Source organism: Serinus canaria, chromosome 1 (genome assembly GCF_022539315.1).
Source record: "Serinus canaria isolate serCan28SL12 chromosome 1, serCan2020, whole genome shotgun sequence".
NCBI classification, from domain to species: Eukaryota; Metazoa; Chordata; class Aves; order Passeriformes; family Fringillidae; genus Serinus; species Serinus canaria.
In genome coordinates, this window is record NC_066313.1 from 109,745,985 (window position 1) to 109,764,936 (window position 18,952).

Consider the following 18,952-nt stretch of genomic DNA (forward strand, 5'->3'; position numbering starts at 1 on the left):
TACACAGCTCTAAAGCAGGTTTGCAGTCAGGTATGGACAACCTATTGCTGAGTCGAAAAGAAGCACTGTGTATTCCCCAGGGATGAGATGCTGAACTGTCTAATCACACACTGGATGCTACAGTGAAAAAAAAAAAAAAAGCTAGAAAAATAAAAAGCCCTACAGACTCTGTCCCAAATAATCCCCTCCTCAAGCTCACCACCACAAATAAAAAAAGAATGCAAATCCTCACTGAACAATCCAGCTCAAAATCAATCACTGGGTAATTCTTCCCCCCTGCCAAAAAAAAAAAAAAAAAAAAATCAAGAGTATGTATTTCAGTGTTTTTTACACAAATTGCCCTTCATCAGTCAAATCCTTCTAAGAGGAAAAAAATACTTTTGAGGATAAACTGTGGTAGTTCTGCAGCTCAGTTCAGAGCTGAGACACAAGCAGTATTGGACATGCATTCCTCAAAAGAAACCAACAACACTCGAGCCCCCAGGGTCTGATCAAACAGATTTTTAAGTTATATCTTACAGAAAATCTGGTTCTTGTCAAAAATGTGATTTACAAGAATCCACGGGGAAGAAAATCCATCACCTAGAGACAAGTCATCTACATTTATAATCAGCAGCTCAGCAGAGGAAAAATGAATGACTTTTTCATTTGACTGACAAAAAATAAGATTTACTACGGTAAGGAGAAAATGTCTGGGGAAAAGGACTAGACTGAGAGGCTGCACATTTAATACTTGGGCTTCTTCCTCCTTTCCAGGAGATAAAAATTGCAGCCTGGTAATTTTTAAATGCACAAGCACTTTGTAACAGGAATTTAAGGGAGGGAAGTTTTCTGAGAATGCAAAGTTGATACAAAGGAAGTTCTCAGAGTACAAAGATGAGTTTGCATGAACATGATGTAACTATGGGGGGAAAAAAAAGGCACAGGAAGAAAATATGAGAAGCAATAAAACCAGTTCTAAATCACATTTCCCAAAGGGGGGAAAAAAATTAAATCTCCTCTTTAACTTTCAAAAAGGAAGTGCAGCAATTCTGAATAACACCCACTGACTTCTCACTTGCATTTGTCATAGGTACAGCCCTTCAGAAAGTCAAGATTAAGCCTCCAATGCCAGCATTTAGAAGCACTTTATTGTCCTCAAGTATTTATCTGGAAACAAATTTCAGCTGGGTAAATCAGAGCCAAGATGAATTCAGGCAAATGCAGCACAGCCCAGGAAACCAGAGAATAAAGAGAAAGAACCACACACTCAAGGCTCTGTGCCTGACTCTCCATCTGTGGCTTTGGACAGCTCAATGAAATCAGATTACTCACCACTACAAACTCTGTGGAAATATTGGGCTCAGGACCATGCTGCAAATAAACATTAGATCAAATTCATCCAAGACTGGCATCACACAGAGAGGACTGTGATCTCTCAATCTTAATATAAACCCTAAGGCCTTCCCTCGTGCTGAGCATTTATTTTAGTGCTGCTTAAATTTAACTGGCCTCATTCTTCCACAAGGAGATTTAGTTTTTAGTGCAGAGCTGCCTGCACCTACCCAGGACATCTGGCCAAAATTAGCTGCCACAGCCTTAGGAGAAAGGCAAGTGTGTACATTTAATACCTCAAAAAAAAAAAAAAAAAAAAAAAAAAAAAAAGAGATTTCTAACTATTTGCAAAAGTACATAAGGTTGTTCAGGTTGAACAGAATGACTAATCAAAAAAAAAAAAACCAAAAAAAAAAAAAGGACAGCAAGTATTTTACACCTGATAAATTATAGCCCTTGTGCAAAACAGATAAAATATTTCCCCCTATTTTACTACATCAACCTCCCTTCAATCAGCACTCACTTTGCTTTACAGTCAGAAGCTGTCATCACCACATCTACATCTGGACATCTTGAACTCCTACCCAATTAATTTCTTTAATTTCTAAGGCCACCTGTCTGCGGTGAACAGAAGCTGTGAGCCCCTTCCACAGGGGTTTAGAACCCTTGCAGACCACTCAGGAGTGAAGTATTTGGGCAGTTCCAATGAGATAAAGCTCCCCAGGACAAGGCAAACCTCAGCCTGAGAAGGGTCCAAGGCAAGTGGGGAAGCCCTGTGATAAACTCCTCCCAGATTTCCAGATGTGAAATGGGAATAGGGGAGGAAGAAGTGATTCCTTCTGCTCTGCAGAGTGAGGTTTCCAGGGAAACAGGAGGTCAAACATCCCACACAGTGAGAGTGAGCCTGGGGCAGTGACCCTGCTGCTGCTCTAGTGAAGATTGAGTCAAATCCTCCTCCTTTTCTGCAACTGGGAGGAATTGCTCCTAAATACTAAATGTTTTGTTAAAAGAATCATGATAAGTAGATGTTCCATGTCAGAATTTTCCACACTAGCTCACTGAGCCATATGAGCAACATATTGTGCAGAGCTCTTTAGTTATGCTTTCCAGTTGAAGTGTATTTGAAGTAAACAAATATTTATTTCCATAAAGCTTAACAGGATATTCTGTAAAAACAATGCTCTGAACTATATAGAATCTAAGGAAAATGGGACTCTTAACAGTAAGCAATGAGAGCCACTTCAAATACTCTCAAGATTTACTGAAGTTACTTCTAAGAAATTAAAGAGAAAAAAAAAAGAAAAATACAGAGCATAGTGTGAGCCCACCTTGTCTCACAGGAATAAAATAAGAAGTTCCACAGACCATCAGAAGCATTCAGAAGCTTTATCAGAAGTGCTTCATTAAAGATTAAAAAAAAAATTAACTGGAAGAGAGAACACAGAGTAGCAAAGTTGGCCTCAGTTCCTATTCAAAAGCATTTAAAACTCCATTGACCTGAAAGCATTAGGGGTAAAAAATGTACAATCTGTACAATCTACCTGTGAGCCTGGCAAAGAAAATGCATGGTTCACATGATTCACATGTACAGACAATTCCCATGTGGGATTCCCTTGGGACTTTCACCAACAGCCCTGATTTGCCCTCAGACATGGAAAACCTCATGGTCTGCTCTGCCAATCCCCTCTACTATTCCAAAACAATACCTGGGAATGTGGCAGACCTGACTGCCCAAGGGTTCCTGGGAGCCTGGAGCAAGAACTGCTCCAGATTCTGGCTGCAGTAGAGACAAACACAGAGCAGAGTCTCAGGGAACACGAAACAAGATCAACCTGTGAGCACAGTCCTGAGCAAAACTGGGCCAGGAATGACATTGCTGCCATGAGAAGTTAAACACAGCTGGTTTTCCTAATGCTCTTTCTTGCCTTTCCTTGCTTTTTACTTTTCTCCAATTCCATTTGGATTGCCTTCCTCCTCTTAGGTTCATGAGGCAGAAAAGGAATCATCTCACACAGTAACTTAGGACTTCCTAGGGAAATCTTTTCACCTCTGACACAACATTCTAAAATACTTCATAAATAAATAATATTTATTACTTATTTACCTACCTTAATACTAAATAAATACTTAAACAAAACACCCTACACAAAGATGCTCAGGAAGACTGAAGAAAATTAAGAAAACTCGAGAAAAAGAAAAAAAAAAGAGATATTAACAGTTTTTACTTGGTTTACTGTAAGATCATCTATTCCAAAACAAATTAATTCACCTCTTGATTCATTTACTTTGAGAGAAAATAAGCTCCTGGTTTACCAGTGAAGCACAGAGGAGTAATCATTGCCTCAAGCACAGCATCAGTTAGAACAGCCTGGCACAAAGAGCCACACACACAATCTGATTCACAGAGCCATCTTATTAAATGTGTCTGTTAGGAGGCAAAAAATCAAACAAGAAAATGCAATTACTTACACTAGATGGTGTGCAGGAGCAACTGACATCTTTAGGATCTGAAATAAAATACCACACAGAGCTAATAGTGAAAACAAGCCTAAATCTCTTAAAGCATTTTTAAATAGTGAAACTTACTGACAATAAACTGACAGTAGAGATAAAAAGTGCTACTCTGGCAGTCCAGCTAGTCACAGAATTCTTGTTGTATCTGCCAAAATTACCTCCTGAGACAGGACAATTCCAGTAAAACAAAAATTCACATGTCTGCATAGGGACAGGATGGGATTTCATTTCTAATTTAAAGTGCCAAAAGCTGCTCCCTCAGCTGCCTCCTGTCATTGATGGCACAGAGGATGATGATGGTGGGGGCTGAATGGCAGCACAGAACATTCACTGCAGCCAGGTGGGACCTTCTGCCAAGGGACACTGAAAGCATTTACCACCCAGGGGGCTGGTGGCAGGACAGTGGGCTGAACTCTGAAGTGTCACTCTCTCAGGGGAGCTGGGGAGAGGTCTGGGGCACAAACCAGATGAGGAACAGCTGAGGGGGCTCACCTGGAGAAAAGGAGGCTCAGGGGTGTTTTACTGCTGTATTTATTATTGTCTGTAATTCCCTGCCAGGAGGGGTCGGGCTCTGCTCCCAGGGCACAGGGACAGGAGCAGAGGGAACGGCCTCAGGCTGGGCCAGGGCAGGCTCAGCTTGGCCAGCAGCAGGAATTTAATCCTTTAAAGGGTTGTTAAATACTGGAAGGGGCTGCCCAGAGAGTTTTGGAGTCCCCATCCCTGGAGGTGCCCTGGACACTCAGAGCTCTGGGCTGGGGTCAGGGTGGGCATCAGTCAAAGCTGGATGTGATGACCCTGGAGGGCTTTTCCAACCTCAGTGATTCTGCTGGAAAAGCTCTTTGAAGGCACACAGGCTCTTCCCCACCAAGTGTTCTGGGAAGGAGCTCTCTAAGCAGGGGCACAGCTGAGCCCTCCATGGCTGTGTCCCAGTGACCACTCACGTTCAATGAGGAACAGGAAACAAACAACCCCCATGAGAGCCACGATGACCCCAGGCACCACAAAGGAGAGACCCCAGCACGTGGACACCCAGTAAGCAGCAATCAAGGATCCCAAAATATTCCCCACTGAAGTGTGTGAATTCCAGACTCCCATGATCAAACCTCTCCTGCATTAAAAAAAAAAAAAACAACAAACCAAACATACAAACATTAATTATAAGCATTAATCTCTTGAGAAAAGTGTATCAAAATGGCTGAGCAGCTGTGGTGTCAGTGAAATATGTCTTATGGTTCTTTATCTGATCATTTATTTATGCTACAACCTCCACCTGGCAATTTCAAGGCACCTAAATATTAATAGAACTGTTGTAAATCCTCTGTGCATGACAGAATTTATCCTGCACTTCCTGGCATTTAAAACCACCACTAGGGTTTGCATATTTCTGGACAGTTTCTCTGATTAAAACAAATATGCTGATGTTGTGTAGCACGTGGACACCAAGTCTGATGCTGTTGGGAATAAAAATCCTCCTGCAAACACACTGCACTGATAACCTGATGCTTGCAGGACATGTCAGACTTGTCATGGAGAAGAAAACAAACTGTAGAGGATAGGGGGAGCAAATTCAGTATTTTCTGATCCCATTCTGGACTTGCTGGGCTCTGTAGAAGGTGACACCTGCACCAGCTTGGATAAACACACACCAGGTTCCTGTCTGCCTGGAAATCCCAGATTAGAGCTGCTGCACATCAGCTCCATCTGAGCTAAGATAAAGCACAAAAATCCCACTGAAGTCATGAAAACAGGGATTTTTTTCCCTTTTAAGTCACAGGAAAACTGCCTTGCCCTCAGCAGGATTTTACCTGGAGCAGCCTAACTTAAATAGAATCTTTTTCATGGCCTGAAGACAAAAGTTAAGAGTTCTGCTCATGCTTCATGGAACTAGAGCAGAATGAAAACAAGGACCAGGTCACTGACATTTAAACCAGAGCCCTACTCACCAGCCCACTGTGTGGCATCCTAAAAGTAAAGGATGCTGGATGCTGCTTTTGCACAAAGCAAAGCCTAAATAAATGTATTTATTTTGCACAGACTCCCCAGTCTTGTTCAATATTATATGATAGCTACCATTCTCTGCATTTCCTAATGGAAAATTAGTTTGAGGCTACATCTTTTTAACTAACATCTTTTTAACTATCCTGTGGTTTATGTCAAAATCAAATACTGAATTTCAGTACATCTTTCTCCGGAACTGATTAACAATAATGCTCTACATGTACAAAGGATGGTACCACAGTAGCATTATTATATGCTACATGCATCAACCATTACCAGAGCCAGTGGGTTTGGCATGCAGCTCTTGCAAAATTTATGGAAAATTGCTGTATGGTGTGACAAAATAAACATCATGAGTGATCACAGTGCAGGATTAAGATTAAAAACAAAAAAACCAAAAAAAGCTGATGATTTAAAGAAGGTGATAAAAGAAAGATTAAATCAGTTGCCATATGTATTTTGTCTTCTAAATTAATTTTCAAGTTTATGTGTGTTAGAAAAAGACATTAAAAAAAGGTATTTTTTACAGTTATGCCCTGACAACTGTTTTGAAACACAAATGAAAACACAAGAAATTTCACATTAAAATGGCATAATAACAGCCTTTACTAAGGATAGTTTTAGACTGTTTATATTTACAAGAATTATTCTAATACAATTCTGAAATAATTCATCTGAAGAAGAGCTACCACAGAACACTGTTTTGACATGAGGGAGACAGTTCCAAACCAATATATAAATTAAGCAGCATAACAAAGGAAGCTCCTCTCAAGAGTCTAACTGATTTGTTTCATTCAAAAAAAAAAAAAACCAAACAAAAAAAACCCTAAAAAACCCACAGAAGCCTAAGAAAGATATTTAAACAGATATTATAATATCACAGCCAGAATGTATTGATCTGTACCTCCAAAGCTTTGGATTTTGTGTAATTTACCTTCCTTTTCCAAACCAGTTGCCAATACATGTAACGACACTTGGCCAGCCAGTGGTTTGCACCAGCCCATTGGCTATCTGAAAGTATATAAAAAATAATAAATAAACATTTCCTGTCATAAAACAGGTTCCTACACAATTCCTGCCAAGTTCTGCATAGGGAAAAGGAAGTCTACAGAAATGCATTGAATTTAGAAATTTAGTGGGGGGTTTTGAAAGCATTTCTTCCCCCCCTGCCCCAAGAATAAACAAGTTAGAAAGTTTTGCAGAATCTTCCCTCTACCTCCATCTCTATAATTAGTTTATGATTTAAATCACAGAATATTGTAATTCAGTCACATATTTACCAAAAATCACACTGCTCTGAGCTGAAAAGAGAAGTGAATTCCCCACAGTCAAGCAGCAGCATAACACTTATCTCAACTTGAGCATATGGCAAAGCATGTTTGCAATCAAATAAAGCAGAAAAAAAGCAAACTTTAGGGGAGACTGGGTAACTTAAAAATGCTTAACAGACATCTGTAAATAAACTGAGAGGAGGAATTTAATTTAATATATTCAGGGTGAAGTAAGAACTATTTCAGTCTCCACATTGCACAGAACATTAACTCATCTCAACTCCTAAAAAGCTCCCTGTCTACAACTGCACCATAATACAAATACCCAATACAAAACCTCACATGCAACAAAAACCAAGCTCACTCCACCCAACAAAAACCAATGGGGCTGGTGGTGTGAGACCCCCCTGGACTTCTGGGCTCACTGACCACATCCCACAGGGCAGAGACAGTCAGTTCAGCTCTAGAGGAAGTTTTTCCTGTCCTGGAAAACCCCTGATGCCAGAGGGCTGGGGTTATTAATTAATCACAGATTAATTGATGACAGGGTTACAGAAGTGCTGTGCCAGGTTAGTATCTCTGCATGCCACCTTGCTGACTGCCATGCAGATGTGCCAGAGGTGAGAGTGTTACTGCAACAACACAGGAAGCAGCAGTGCAAGGTGCAGACCTGCTCAAAATGACCCCATTGCCAACCCTGGCCCAGTCCTGACCTAAATTCCATCTTGGCCAATGGTAAAAATTCTTGTGACACCTGACCAGAGCTCTGAAAAATCTCCCACAGTGAACTGGTTACATAAGCTGCCTGTTCCCAGCCACACCAGTGTGGGAGACTGCTCATCATTAGCAGTGTAAATGGAATTTTCCTGCAGAGAAAGCCAGGATGTGTCACTCAGGTCTTGGCAGACTGACAGAAGTAAACACGTTTGTTTCAAAACTCACCCGCATTTAAGCTTGCAAAGATCTGATTGCTGATTTGACACAGAGTGAAAGACATTAATTTGCTTTCAACTAAATAAAAAACCCCACCATTTTTCAAAAATGAAGCCTGGGGGTACCCACTCTATCACTTCTGCCTGTCATCAACAAGCTATTCTAGAATTTACATCCTCCCACCCAACCATCACTGTGTGCAAGTGAAAAAACCCCAGTATCACCCTAAACAGCACCATGGGAGGAACTCTGAGTGTCTCAATTCACACTGTGCCTACCTGGGCCATGATGTAGAACCAGAGATTATGCACATTATAGAAATAACCCAATCCAAACATTGCAGTGAAGAGTCCACTGGCCAGCATCCCCCCTGTCAGGTAGTAGCGGATGGGCAGCCGCTCTCCGATGAGTCCACTTGGAATTGGGGAGGAAATAAAGAGAAAAGCCATCATTAAAAATGAGAACACACCCCAAAAGCCTTCACAAATGAAGGATATTTTGTGTTGTTTAAAATTCTGGTTAAAGAGAAACTCTACTGCTAACTGCTGCTTGCCTTTGCAGCAGCAAAAGAGCAATTTTTAGCACTTGACAGGGGAAAAAAAGCCCCGACAAAAGTTCATTAATTGCTGAGTTCTGACATCTGCACAAGCATCTTTCAGGGAGATACTCATCTGGAGCATATTCAAAGTCATTTACTTACAGAGTCATTTCCCAATTCTGTGTCTCCAGCCATTGAAAGTGAGACTTGGCTCCCTTGCTGACTACTCAAGTCATGAAGTCTTTAGTCAATAAAAAGAAGCATCTCCACACAGCAGCTAAGACTGCACACTTTATGATGGGCTTGGTATTATTTTAGGAGGTGTCTGCTCCCATTTTTTGACCAAAGAAAGCCAGGACAATAACTTAAACCCAATCAGTGCAATTTGGAGACTGGCTGGAGATTGACTGACTGATTGATTTACACTCTAGATGAAAAAAAAGACAGGCTAGACTTCAATCTGGAAAATATTCCTGCACAAGGCAGGCAAGATTGGTGCAGCTAAAAAGCTTTCTGTGTATCAGAGATTGATACCACTGGGGCTCAGAATCATGTTGGCTTTTTTCCCCTCAGCAATCAATTTCTCACTCTCCATCAGAACCTCTGCAGTAGGAAAGCACAATATCACAGAAGTCAAATAACCTCATAAATAAACAGTAAAGAGAGTGGGGTTTTACCTTAAATACATCCCAACTGCATATGCACACAAAAATGAGTAATCCAGAGCTCCCAGTAGCTGTTTGTAGTTGCTCTTATCTAAGAATAATTTTCAAAACAAATTGTCACTTTAAATGTGCTAATTACTTCCCAACCATTATTACATATAACAACAAAATGTCAGTGAATGTGCACTGACATTCAATTTCCCATAGGCACATTTAGACTTCAACAAACATTTTGTCAATGTTCTATTTAACAAAACAATACCCTTCTGCCTCTAAGATATTAGGAAAATATTGGCAGGCCTCTCCTAAACTCTACCTTATTTAAAACAGACTTTTGGAAGAGAAGAAACATCAGTTACTAGCAAGGTGCCCTTTTCTTAAAAGGCCTTAGGCAAAAGAAAATCCAAAATCCAATTTAACAGACTTGATTAAAAGTGATAAGATGAGTTGCAAAAGCATGAGGTCCTAACAGTCAAAATGTCTTAAAAAAAATAAAAATCCATCATCATAGAGGCTTTTAAACAATCAGCTTAATATTTTTTTAAATATTAAGTTATTTAAATATTTAAAATATTAAGGTTTTTTTTTAATGTGTAAAGCCTTTTGTATTTAATTTTCCAGCTATTCACAAAGCACAGAGAAGTTCTGCTCAAAAAAACCCGAGTTCTGCCCTGTAAAGCAAACAATCACACCTAAATGGGAACTGCAGACAGCACAGAGGGAGCAAAGGGGCTCCACCCCCATGGAAACACCAACTCAACTCCCAAGGGAGCTGAGCTCATATCCAGACATTTTGTGCATTTATTTGCAATAAATTGCCACAATTGCTACAGGCTCGGAGCACAAAGTCACAGATATTAAAGCAAATTCCTTCCTCAGTGTTTTTCTGGCAGAACTCCCAGCTTTACCAGAAAAACACCTGAAAGAACAAATCTAGAGTGCCAATCCAAATGGGCAGCTTGGCAATAATGTCCATGGAAAAAGGAGGACATGTGGGCTGAGAACACTCATTAAAAAAAGTCAATCAATATTTCAGACAAACAAGCTCAATTACCCCTTGGCCAAGGGACAAGAAACACTGCCCAGCTTTAAGTGTATCCTTATTCAAACTGGGGGGATTGAATTTTTCCAGTAGACTCTGAAGCAGGAGTTAATACACTGGATTTTGTCCCCAGAAACCCCAGAGCTCAGATCTTTAATTATCTTTGAAGAGAGCAGGACTTTTTTTTAAATTACTAATTAAAGACTAATTAGAATGTATGGCTACACAGACTGGGGTGGACTGGCACATTGACAGAATGGACTAATCTGTTTCACTGAGGTTTCTGGGAGCAGTAAAAGTGTCAAGAAATGATTCAAAGTCTCATTTAAAGTCAAATACGATTAAATTAAAATTTAATCGTCCAGTAGGCAAATATTTTTTTTCTATTCAAGTGAAAGGCCAGGTTCATAAACTATCCAGTAAGTTGTCAAGTCTCAACTGCAATGAAATCTCCCCCTTTTCTTCATTAAAATGGAGAGAAAAATATTCCTTCAGGCAGATAAGGACTCTGTAAAGTTCCAATTTAGATAAGCACCAAGTAATTTCACTTAAAAGATTGCTGGAATTAAACAAGCAGAAAATAATAATGATTGATTTTATTCTTCACCCTTTTTTTCTAAGCAGACATGCTAAAGACAAAACCCATTCTCTGGCTGAAAACTGAAACCATCTCTTAGATATAACAAGTAAAATAGTATCACTTATTTAAGTGAATAAGTAAAATAATATCACTTATTTAAGTGGCAAAAAATCCTAAGGTAAGCCACAACTTCACTTTCTGTGGAGAAATCAGTGAGGACATGGAAAACAAAACACTCCTTCCATGCACATCCCTCACATCTAAATAAATAGCTAAACATTAATACATAATAATTAATAACCTAATTAAGAATATCAGCTCATTATTAGGAAATAAAGATACAAAACCAAAAAAGCCAAGCCCTACCAAATGGCTCCCATCCACACTGAGAGGCATTAAATGGCTTTTTGACAGGCTGGATCTGGGCAGCATATTCTTTGGAGGAGTCAAGTTCAACTTGGCTTGCACAATGCTTATGCAGCTCTCCCTGAAACAGAAAGGACAAAAAAAAATGGAAAATTCACTTGCAAATTGGAGACTGATAACTCTCCTACAGCAAGAAATTTAACAATTCTAGATTTATGTGTACCTGTGTCAAATCTAGCAAAATCAGTGAAATTGTTGGCCCTAGTTAAATTGCTTGGTATTTTGCTGGGGGAAGCCACCATTACATGGTTAGAAAAAAAAGCAACATTCTACAGTAAACTGGTGTTTCTGACAGTGAAAATCCCTGAAATTCTGCAGTAACATCAAGTACTTTGCCCACTGTTACTCCTCAGTGTTATGCAATGCAGTACTGGGGAATTTGGCTTGTGTCTGACAAGTTATAAACACTGAAGATTAAAATAACAAACCCAGAATTAGAGAACTTGTGTCATCAGCTTCACTGGGAACAACCACAGGGGTACAGAAAATGATGACCATGATGCTCAACAGTACTGGGAACACTCTTGTAAATGCCAGTGGAATGTTCAACTCATCAGTTATGAGCAACTTTCCTCAACCATAAGAATGCAGAGCTCTCAAATATCTCTAATTAGATTCATTCACATGAATTGAGCACAGGCACAGCTGCTTCCAGCCCAAACCCCAGACTTACATGCAATATTCTAGGTGTGGTCTCACTAAAGTTTATCAAGCAAATATCACTGTGTGCCAGCTTTATCAGTCTCTCATCATGAAAGCATTTCAAGTTAAAGGTTAACCCTGCCTTCCACAACAGGAAATACTGAAAAAGACAATAACATCCTTGTCTGGCAGGAGCAGGAGGATGTTTAAACAAGGGCAACACCTCTCTTACCTTCACTATACTGATAGGTTTCCTTGAGAGATGGAAGCTGGCATACAGCAGGAAGGTGAGAGAGAAAATGAAAGCTCTATACCTACAATAGGAAAGGAAAAAAAAAATTGAAAATTATTTTATTGAGATTTTCTTTTAGCACCAAGTCACACAGAACCATAACACAAGTCACTGATAATGCTGGAATAGTGGAAGATAATTATTTTGAGCTCTCCAGCAGCCTGAAGAACCACCCTCCCAGTTATGCTGCTTCCCATCTGCTCTGATGTGGCCTTGGGAGGGAGCCTGGTGGCACATGGGGACAGGCAGGACAACATGGCAGTGCCCTGAGCCCACAGAGCTGACCTGCCTGGTGTGCAACCCTCCTTTGGGGGCTGTTAGATATCAGCTCAAAGTTATTAAACATCAGCTCAACACCTTCCTGTCTCGTTGGGTTTGGTTGCTAGGACATAAGTGATGGCTCTCTTAATTGTCAGTTTGGAGAGTTCCTTCTGTTCTTACTGCTTTTAGGATTTACTTTTGCTTTTCTCTAACAACAGAAATCAGTCATTTTTCCAGAGATGGACAGTGGGACTGACACTGGAGCACATGAACAGAATTGAGCATCTTTGGGCTTGGGAAGGAATTCTCCTTTGTGCCTCACTGGGATCCTTGGGTCTTTCTCTACAGTTCAGCTGAATTAAAAGGGCATCTTAATTTCACTGTCACTGCAAGCATTAAACAAAGACAATATTCTGGTCTATTCTATTCCCTATCTGTGGTTTCAGTTGTTTAAGGAAAGCATTTTGTGGATTTGTGCTTTTAAAAATTCCCAAAATGTGTCTCCTGGCTCCTTCTAGCCTTGATCTTAAAATTAACATCTGTAAATGTAAGTACATATATATATACAAATATCTGATTATCACACTGCCTACTACACTCCCTGATGTTTAATTAACCCTTTTCAATAATTTTTTGCCTTTTGAACTTTTACATAACCATGTTTTATAATTCTGGCATATTCACAGGAAAAAGAGTCATCCCACAAGCAGAGTTATTCACCCTCATGACTGAAAACATCCTCACAAGGGATAAAACTGCAATTACTTAGTTCCTGCTGCTCAACTACTGAAAATGTCATAAAATTGCTCAGATGAAAAGTGATTTTTCTTTCATTTGGTTTTTTTTTTGGTTTTTTTTGTTTTGTTTTGTTTTTTTTTGGTTTTTTTTGTTATTCACACACAATTGATTCAGTATTCTATCTCAGGAACCACATGAACTGATGCCATAAAACTTCCAGGATTAGTTTTCCTAATGCAAGGAGGATTTGATTTTTGTTTGGTTTTGCTGGGGGGCTTGGTAGTTTTTACTTTTTTCAATATTGCAGTAGCAAGAACTAAAACCATAAATGAACAAGTCTGTATCACACATCAAATTAATGGGGAGAAAAGACACTTCTGGCTAAGAAAAGAAAGCCAATCTTGAGCACTCCTCCCACCTAGGATCTTGAAAATGCAATGTACTCTTTCAAATCCATACCTTGCACAGAAAAGGACAAAAGGCTTTATTCTCTAGCACACTTTTCTAGTAAGGGTTGGTCTGGGTTTCCCAGCAAAGTATCTCACTTTTTATAGGTCAGCAATATTTATTTATCATACAACTGACTGTATGTTCTTCCTGGATGTATTAAACAATGAGAAAGCAAAAATTCTGAGCAAGGCAACAGATACAAACTCACACTGTGCACAGCAAGGATCACCACCACCACTTCCAGACTTACCACTGATCTCGTGAGAATGAAGTGATGAAACGGATCCCAGGAGGAAGCTGAGCCATCTACAGCTGCTACCAGATTTCAGGTGACACAATTATGGATGTGTGGCAGTGTTATTTGTTCTTCTGCAAGTGTAACAAAGATCCCCCAAAGCCTGTGGATTCCACAAATGTGGAATGTCTGCTGCTGGGCTGATCTCCTTGCAGGTTTTGTTTTTTCCTTCTACCTTCAGTCACGACGTGGCAAAGTCTTCACTCTGCCTTTGTTTACTGCTGATCTTCAAATAAGAGAAGCTGGTAAGTAAACAGTCTGGTTGAGTTATTGAGATATTTTCTAATCATAATATTGAATCAGCAATTATCCATTCCAGAGGTAAGTAATTCACATCACTAAACTTCACATTAAACATGTAGTGGAGAATTTTAAGCCTATATAAATTGCAGCCTTCTCTGATTTTATAATTTATTTTAAGAGCTTGTCATGACACAAAGCAGTGGAGACACGAAGGAAAGATGCACTCAGAACTTGATCCAAAGCCAGCTTATATCAGAACACTCAGCTTTTGTCCCAGAATGACTATGAACAGGCAACTCCCCAGCTCACAAAGATCTGTTTGAGCACATCTGGAACATTTACGAGCTTGCAATTTGCTTAAAAACGGCTGTAGTGTTTCCAGCCTGGAATGAGAGACTCCTCCAGCTTGAGAGTGGGTGCTGCTAAACAATGCTGCCAGCAAGGCTTGACCAGAACTCCCTCTTCCATTTCCCTTACCCAGTATCAGCACTGCACAAAGCTCCACATCATCAGAAAGCCTTGGAAAAGGAAAAACCAAGGGTTTCCACCACCTGAGCTCCCTACAGCAGCCAAAGGCAGGATCACATGTGTCTCAGTACACAGAGAACAGTGAGACTGCAGTGGTTTGGTTCAAACTGGCACAGAGTTCCTCCTGTTTGCTCCAACATGGGCTGAAGCCCCTTGACAATAAAACCCCCCAGATTTTATTCCAGGTGCTGCAACAGGAACTGGCTGCACTGTTACCTGGCAGCTGCTGAGTCAGGTGGCCAAAGGAGCTGTAGGCAAAAAGTGTGACCACACAAAACCAGCAGGATCCAGGGACACTCCAGGACCCCACAACCTTCCTGGCAGCCCTCTTTAATGCCAGCACAAGCCACTGCCATGCTCCTGATGGGAAGCTGGTAGCATTCAGGATGAGCTCTCCTGGTAAACAATGGGAGGTGAGAGGAAGCTTGAAAGCACAACTGCCAAACCCACGGCTGGTGTTCATCTTGTTCAGAAATCAAAGCTGCTGGTCCTCAGTCAGTTAAGTGACAACAAACAGGATCTGCCACATCCAAGCTGGCAACTTGAGAGCTTCACCACCTACCCAGGCTTTCTCCCCAGGAATAAAGGACACTACCCCCTCTTTACATAACTGTGTATCCCTCCAAAAGATCAAGGCTCTGCTCCTTGATGCTAACACATTCTTGTCATACCTCTATTTTTTCTACAGTGTCCTGGTTCAGCTTGCCACCTTCCTACCCTAAAAGTGAATTGACTTGCTAATCTCGTTTGGCATGTTCCACCCCCTCTCTGGCCCTGAATCAGACTGTGCAATTAATCAAACCCCATAATCATTCCCGCCCAACACGAGTTTCCTATCTCCTCTCTGAGATTGCTGAGGTTAGAGAAAGTGCAACCCTACCCCCTCCTCCCCTCTCCCAACTCCAGATAAAGATCCCAGTCTCCCTTGTGTCAGACCTTGGCTCAGGTGCCTGATCCATCAGAAATCCTGCCCTGAAATACAGTTGATCCAATAGATCATTCTGTGGCCATAAAACTGCCACACAGAATAAATCCAAGGTAGCAGGGGCATAAAGACAAGGACTAAAAACTGGGATTGCTCCTTACAGCTGGCTAGTTAGGTCAGATTTCAAAATTCCAATTTCAAAACAGCTATTTCTTATTAGTTATATCTGTGGTTGAAATGAGCTTCAGACAGCTCCAAGTGGGAGAAAAAAGGTAAGGAAAAAAAAGAGGTTGGCACAAGTAGCTCACAGCAGGAGTGAATTTTTCCTCCAGCAGTAACAGATTCATTTCAGGGTGATCCTAAACCCCATTTCTCCTCTCTCACAGTTCTCTCCAAACACCAATATGATTGCATCAACCACACCAAGTGAGATGACAGAAATACCTAGTGGGGAAAAAAACTGAGAAGCCAGCAAAGAACAAACACCTGAGGTCAAACACTTCCTTAAACAGTTCTCTTAAAATATAATAGGACAGGGCAATCATCATTATAGCAAAGCAATTGTTTAGCAGGTTACTATTTAACAGGTCTAGTGCAAGCAGGAAAAGACTTCACACATCTTACAGAAGGTTTCAATGCTCAGTGGTCCCACCAGGCTGCACATCTGTGCACCTGCTGCTCTCACACCACCTCCCAGCAGAGTATCCTCAGGATAAATCCCATCACAAGAATCCCAGTCGTTCAAACATGACTGGGCTATCAGCAGCACAGAGAGAATGGCAGCCTAACTCTATTTGACAGGGTTGATTTCATTTTATGTACTGCAAGCAAGAACACCTGAGTTCTCATTTACATCTCAATAACTTGTTTCTGTCTTTGCATATTTCTAAGTTCCTCTGACATTCATGTGCATTTTAATAAACATAAAAAATACCCTCCAGATGTTGCCTTAAGTTTTAACTTTCATATTTTCCAGATTCTATACTGTATTAGTATAGAACTCTGAACTTCATATAAACTGTTAGAAAGTGTTTTGAGACAAAAAAAAATCCTTTTTTAGCCTAAGAACCATTGCAGCTTCAGGTCCAAAAAGTATAAACAATAGCAAGTTGAGGAGAGCAATCTGGGAGGATGGGACTGCATAACCTGAAGCTGTAATTGGACAATTAACCGTAACATGGAAACGGACCAAAACTTATAAAAGTGTGAAAAGTTGTGATCATCTTGGGTGTAGCCTTGGCCAGGCTCCTGTACTGCCCAAGGTGCATCCTTTGAAGGCCTTTTTAATAAATCCCCATTTATTCCTTTAACACTGTCCAGGCTCTGTTCTAGGTAGCCTCTCAATGCATCACATATAAGCAAAGAAATTTGTGGCAATAAAACTTGTGATAGCAGGTTGTAAATTTCACCTTTTACTGGAGATTAAAGCAGACTTTAAAAACCAAGCTATACTTCAGTAATCACACTAATAGGCTACAACACATAACCAGTAGTTCATCAATACAATTTTTTACATTTCAGTGTTACTAATGAAGCCCCATGTCCCATTCAATCACTCAAATTAGTGTTTTACATTCTTTCACTTTCAGCAACTATTTCTGCCGACAGCGAAACCAACCCTCCGCTTCCTCCTTGCTGTACCACAACGCACAAAGCCATATTCCCGTATTTACTTTGAAACCATCTTTACCTTTCAAACTTGGTACTGCTCCTTCGCTGCAGTGGCTGAAGCATTCCTTCCTCCCTATTTCAGGAAAGCAGTCAGCGGGGAGCGGCTCTTTGCCCCTGCAAACACGGCACAGCCGGGCTCAGCTGCGCTGGGGAGGCAGCGGGAAGGTCCTGCCCGGACACAGCGCAGCTCCCCCGGGGCTGAGATGAATTCTGTGAATGTCTGTGCAGACACCGGCCAACCAAACCCTCCCCGGGCTGTCCTAAAGGGCTCACAACGCCTTCGCACACACGCGGATCAAATGCAAATTGTGCTTAATACCCGGCAGCTCTGCACCTGAGCCAGAACCTGCCAAATCCATCACTCGGCGCCTTAAATAGCCGCGTTCCTTCTATTTAATGCAGGGGGGGAAAGGGCTCACCGTGCTTAGCTACAGAGCAGCACAGCTGTAAGCACACGGTGCCCTGGGAGCCGCACAGCGACCAAGGCGGCCCCAGCATCCCAAAGGTCAAGGGCAGCGGAGCCGAGCAGGGGAAGGAACAGGCACCGCCTTCCCCGGGACCACGGGCAGGGCAGGTGTCGGGCAGGGCAGGGCAGCACCGGGCTCAGTCTCGGGTCCCACCGCAACCCCGCGGCACCGACCTGCGGTGCCACCCCCGAAACCGAGCAGCGCCTCCCAAACGACCCTCCCCGTCCAGCAGGATAGGAGCTCCGGGGAAAAATAAACGGGAGAAAAGGAGACAAAAGGCGGCGGAGCGCCGGCGGCCAGCGGAGTGACAGAACGCCCAACGCCGCGGCCGCCGCTCCCCGGCCCGGCCCGGCCCGGCCCGGCCGCCGCTCCCGAGCGGCCCCGCGGCCGAGGAGCCGCCCCCGCTCCGCCCCCGCCGCGGGCTCGGCAGGTGCGTGGCCGCCCCCACCCGCACTGCCTACCCCGGGCTGCTGCTCCCGGTACCGCCGCTGCCTCCTTCTTCTTCCTTCTCCTCTCGCTGCCAGCCTGCCGAGCCGAGCCGAGCGGGCCGGGCGCGGCTGCGGATCGCCGCCCGCCGCCGGAGCTGCGCGGCGGGACCCGGCGGCCTCGGCCCCTCCCGCCGCGGAGGAGGAGCCTGCGGAGCGAACCCTTGGCTTGGGGAAGAGCGGTGCCCGCAGGTCAGCGAAGTGATCCTGCTCCTCTGTTTAGACCAGGCGAGTTTAAACAGAGGGGTGCTGAGTCCAGGTCTGGGCTCTTAAAGACAACAGAGGTGTGGAGCTCCCTGTAGCGGGTCTGTCGGAGGCTACGAAGATGAAGGGACTGCAGCATCTCTGTGATGAGGAAAGGCTGTGGGAGCTGGGGCTGTTTAGCCTCTAAGGAGATAACTCTAAGGGGACCCCACTGATGTGTATAAATAAAGAAGTGTGTCAAGAGGATGGATCCAGGCTCTGTTGATGCTGAGCAAAAGGACAAGAGGAATGGGCAGGAGCTGATGCCCAGGAAGTTACACCTGAACAGTGTCTGAGCACTGGGACAGATTGTCCAGAGAGGCTGTGGACTCTCCCTTACTGGAGATATTCCAGAACCATCTGGACACATTCCTGTGCCATGTCCACCAGGCAGGCTGGACCTGTGACTCACTGTGGTCCCTTCCAGTCTG

General features: G+C 42.4%; 1 protein-coding gene across 5 annotated transcripts in view; it reads right to left on the reverse strand.

The window, feature by feature from the left end:
• SLC37A1 (solute carrier family 37 member 1) overlaps positions 1 to 18,386 on the reverse strand; it is a 36,533-nt gene extending 18,147 nt beyond the window's left edge. The window contains exons 1-10 of one of the 5 annotated variants that reach the window (XM_030234284.2): positions 18,255 to 18,386; positions 17,346 to 17,440; positions 13,915 to 14,180; positions 12,156 to 12,237; positions 11,222 to 11,342; positions 9,246 to 9,324; positions 8,309 to 8,444; positions 6,761 to 6,837; positions 4,770 to 4,936; positions 3,784 to 3,821 (exon numbers count right to left, since the gene is read on the reverse strand). In XM_030234284.2, the coding sequence (XP_030090144.2) occupies positions 3,784 to 3,821; positions 4,770 to 4,936; positions 6,761 to 6,837; positions 8,309 to 8,444; positions 9,246 to 9,324; positions 11,222 to 11,342; positions 12,156 to 12,237; positions 13,915 to 13,970 (756 nt within the window). In that variant the 5' untranslated portion in view covers positions 13,971 to 14,180; positions 17,346 to 17,440; positions 18,255 to 18,386. Of the gene's footprint in view, positions 1 to 3,783; positions 3,822 to 4,769; positions 4,937 to 6,760; positions 6,838 to 8,308; positions 8,445 to 9,245; positions 9,325 to 11,221; positions 11,343 to 12,155; positions 12,238 to 13,914; positions 14,202 to 17,345; positions 17,441 to 17,745; positions 18,139 to 18,254 lie in introns of those variants that run through there. The other 4 variants (XM_030234283.2, XM_030234285.2, XM_050974153.1 and 1 more) reach the window with 4 other exon arrangements.
• Between the last annotated feature and the right edge of the window lie 566 nt (positions 18,387 to 18,952).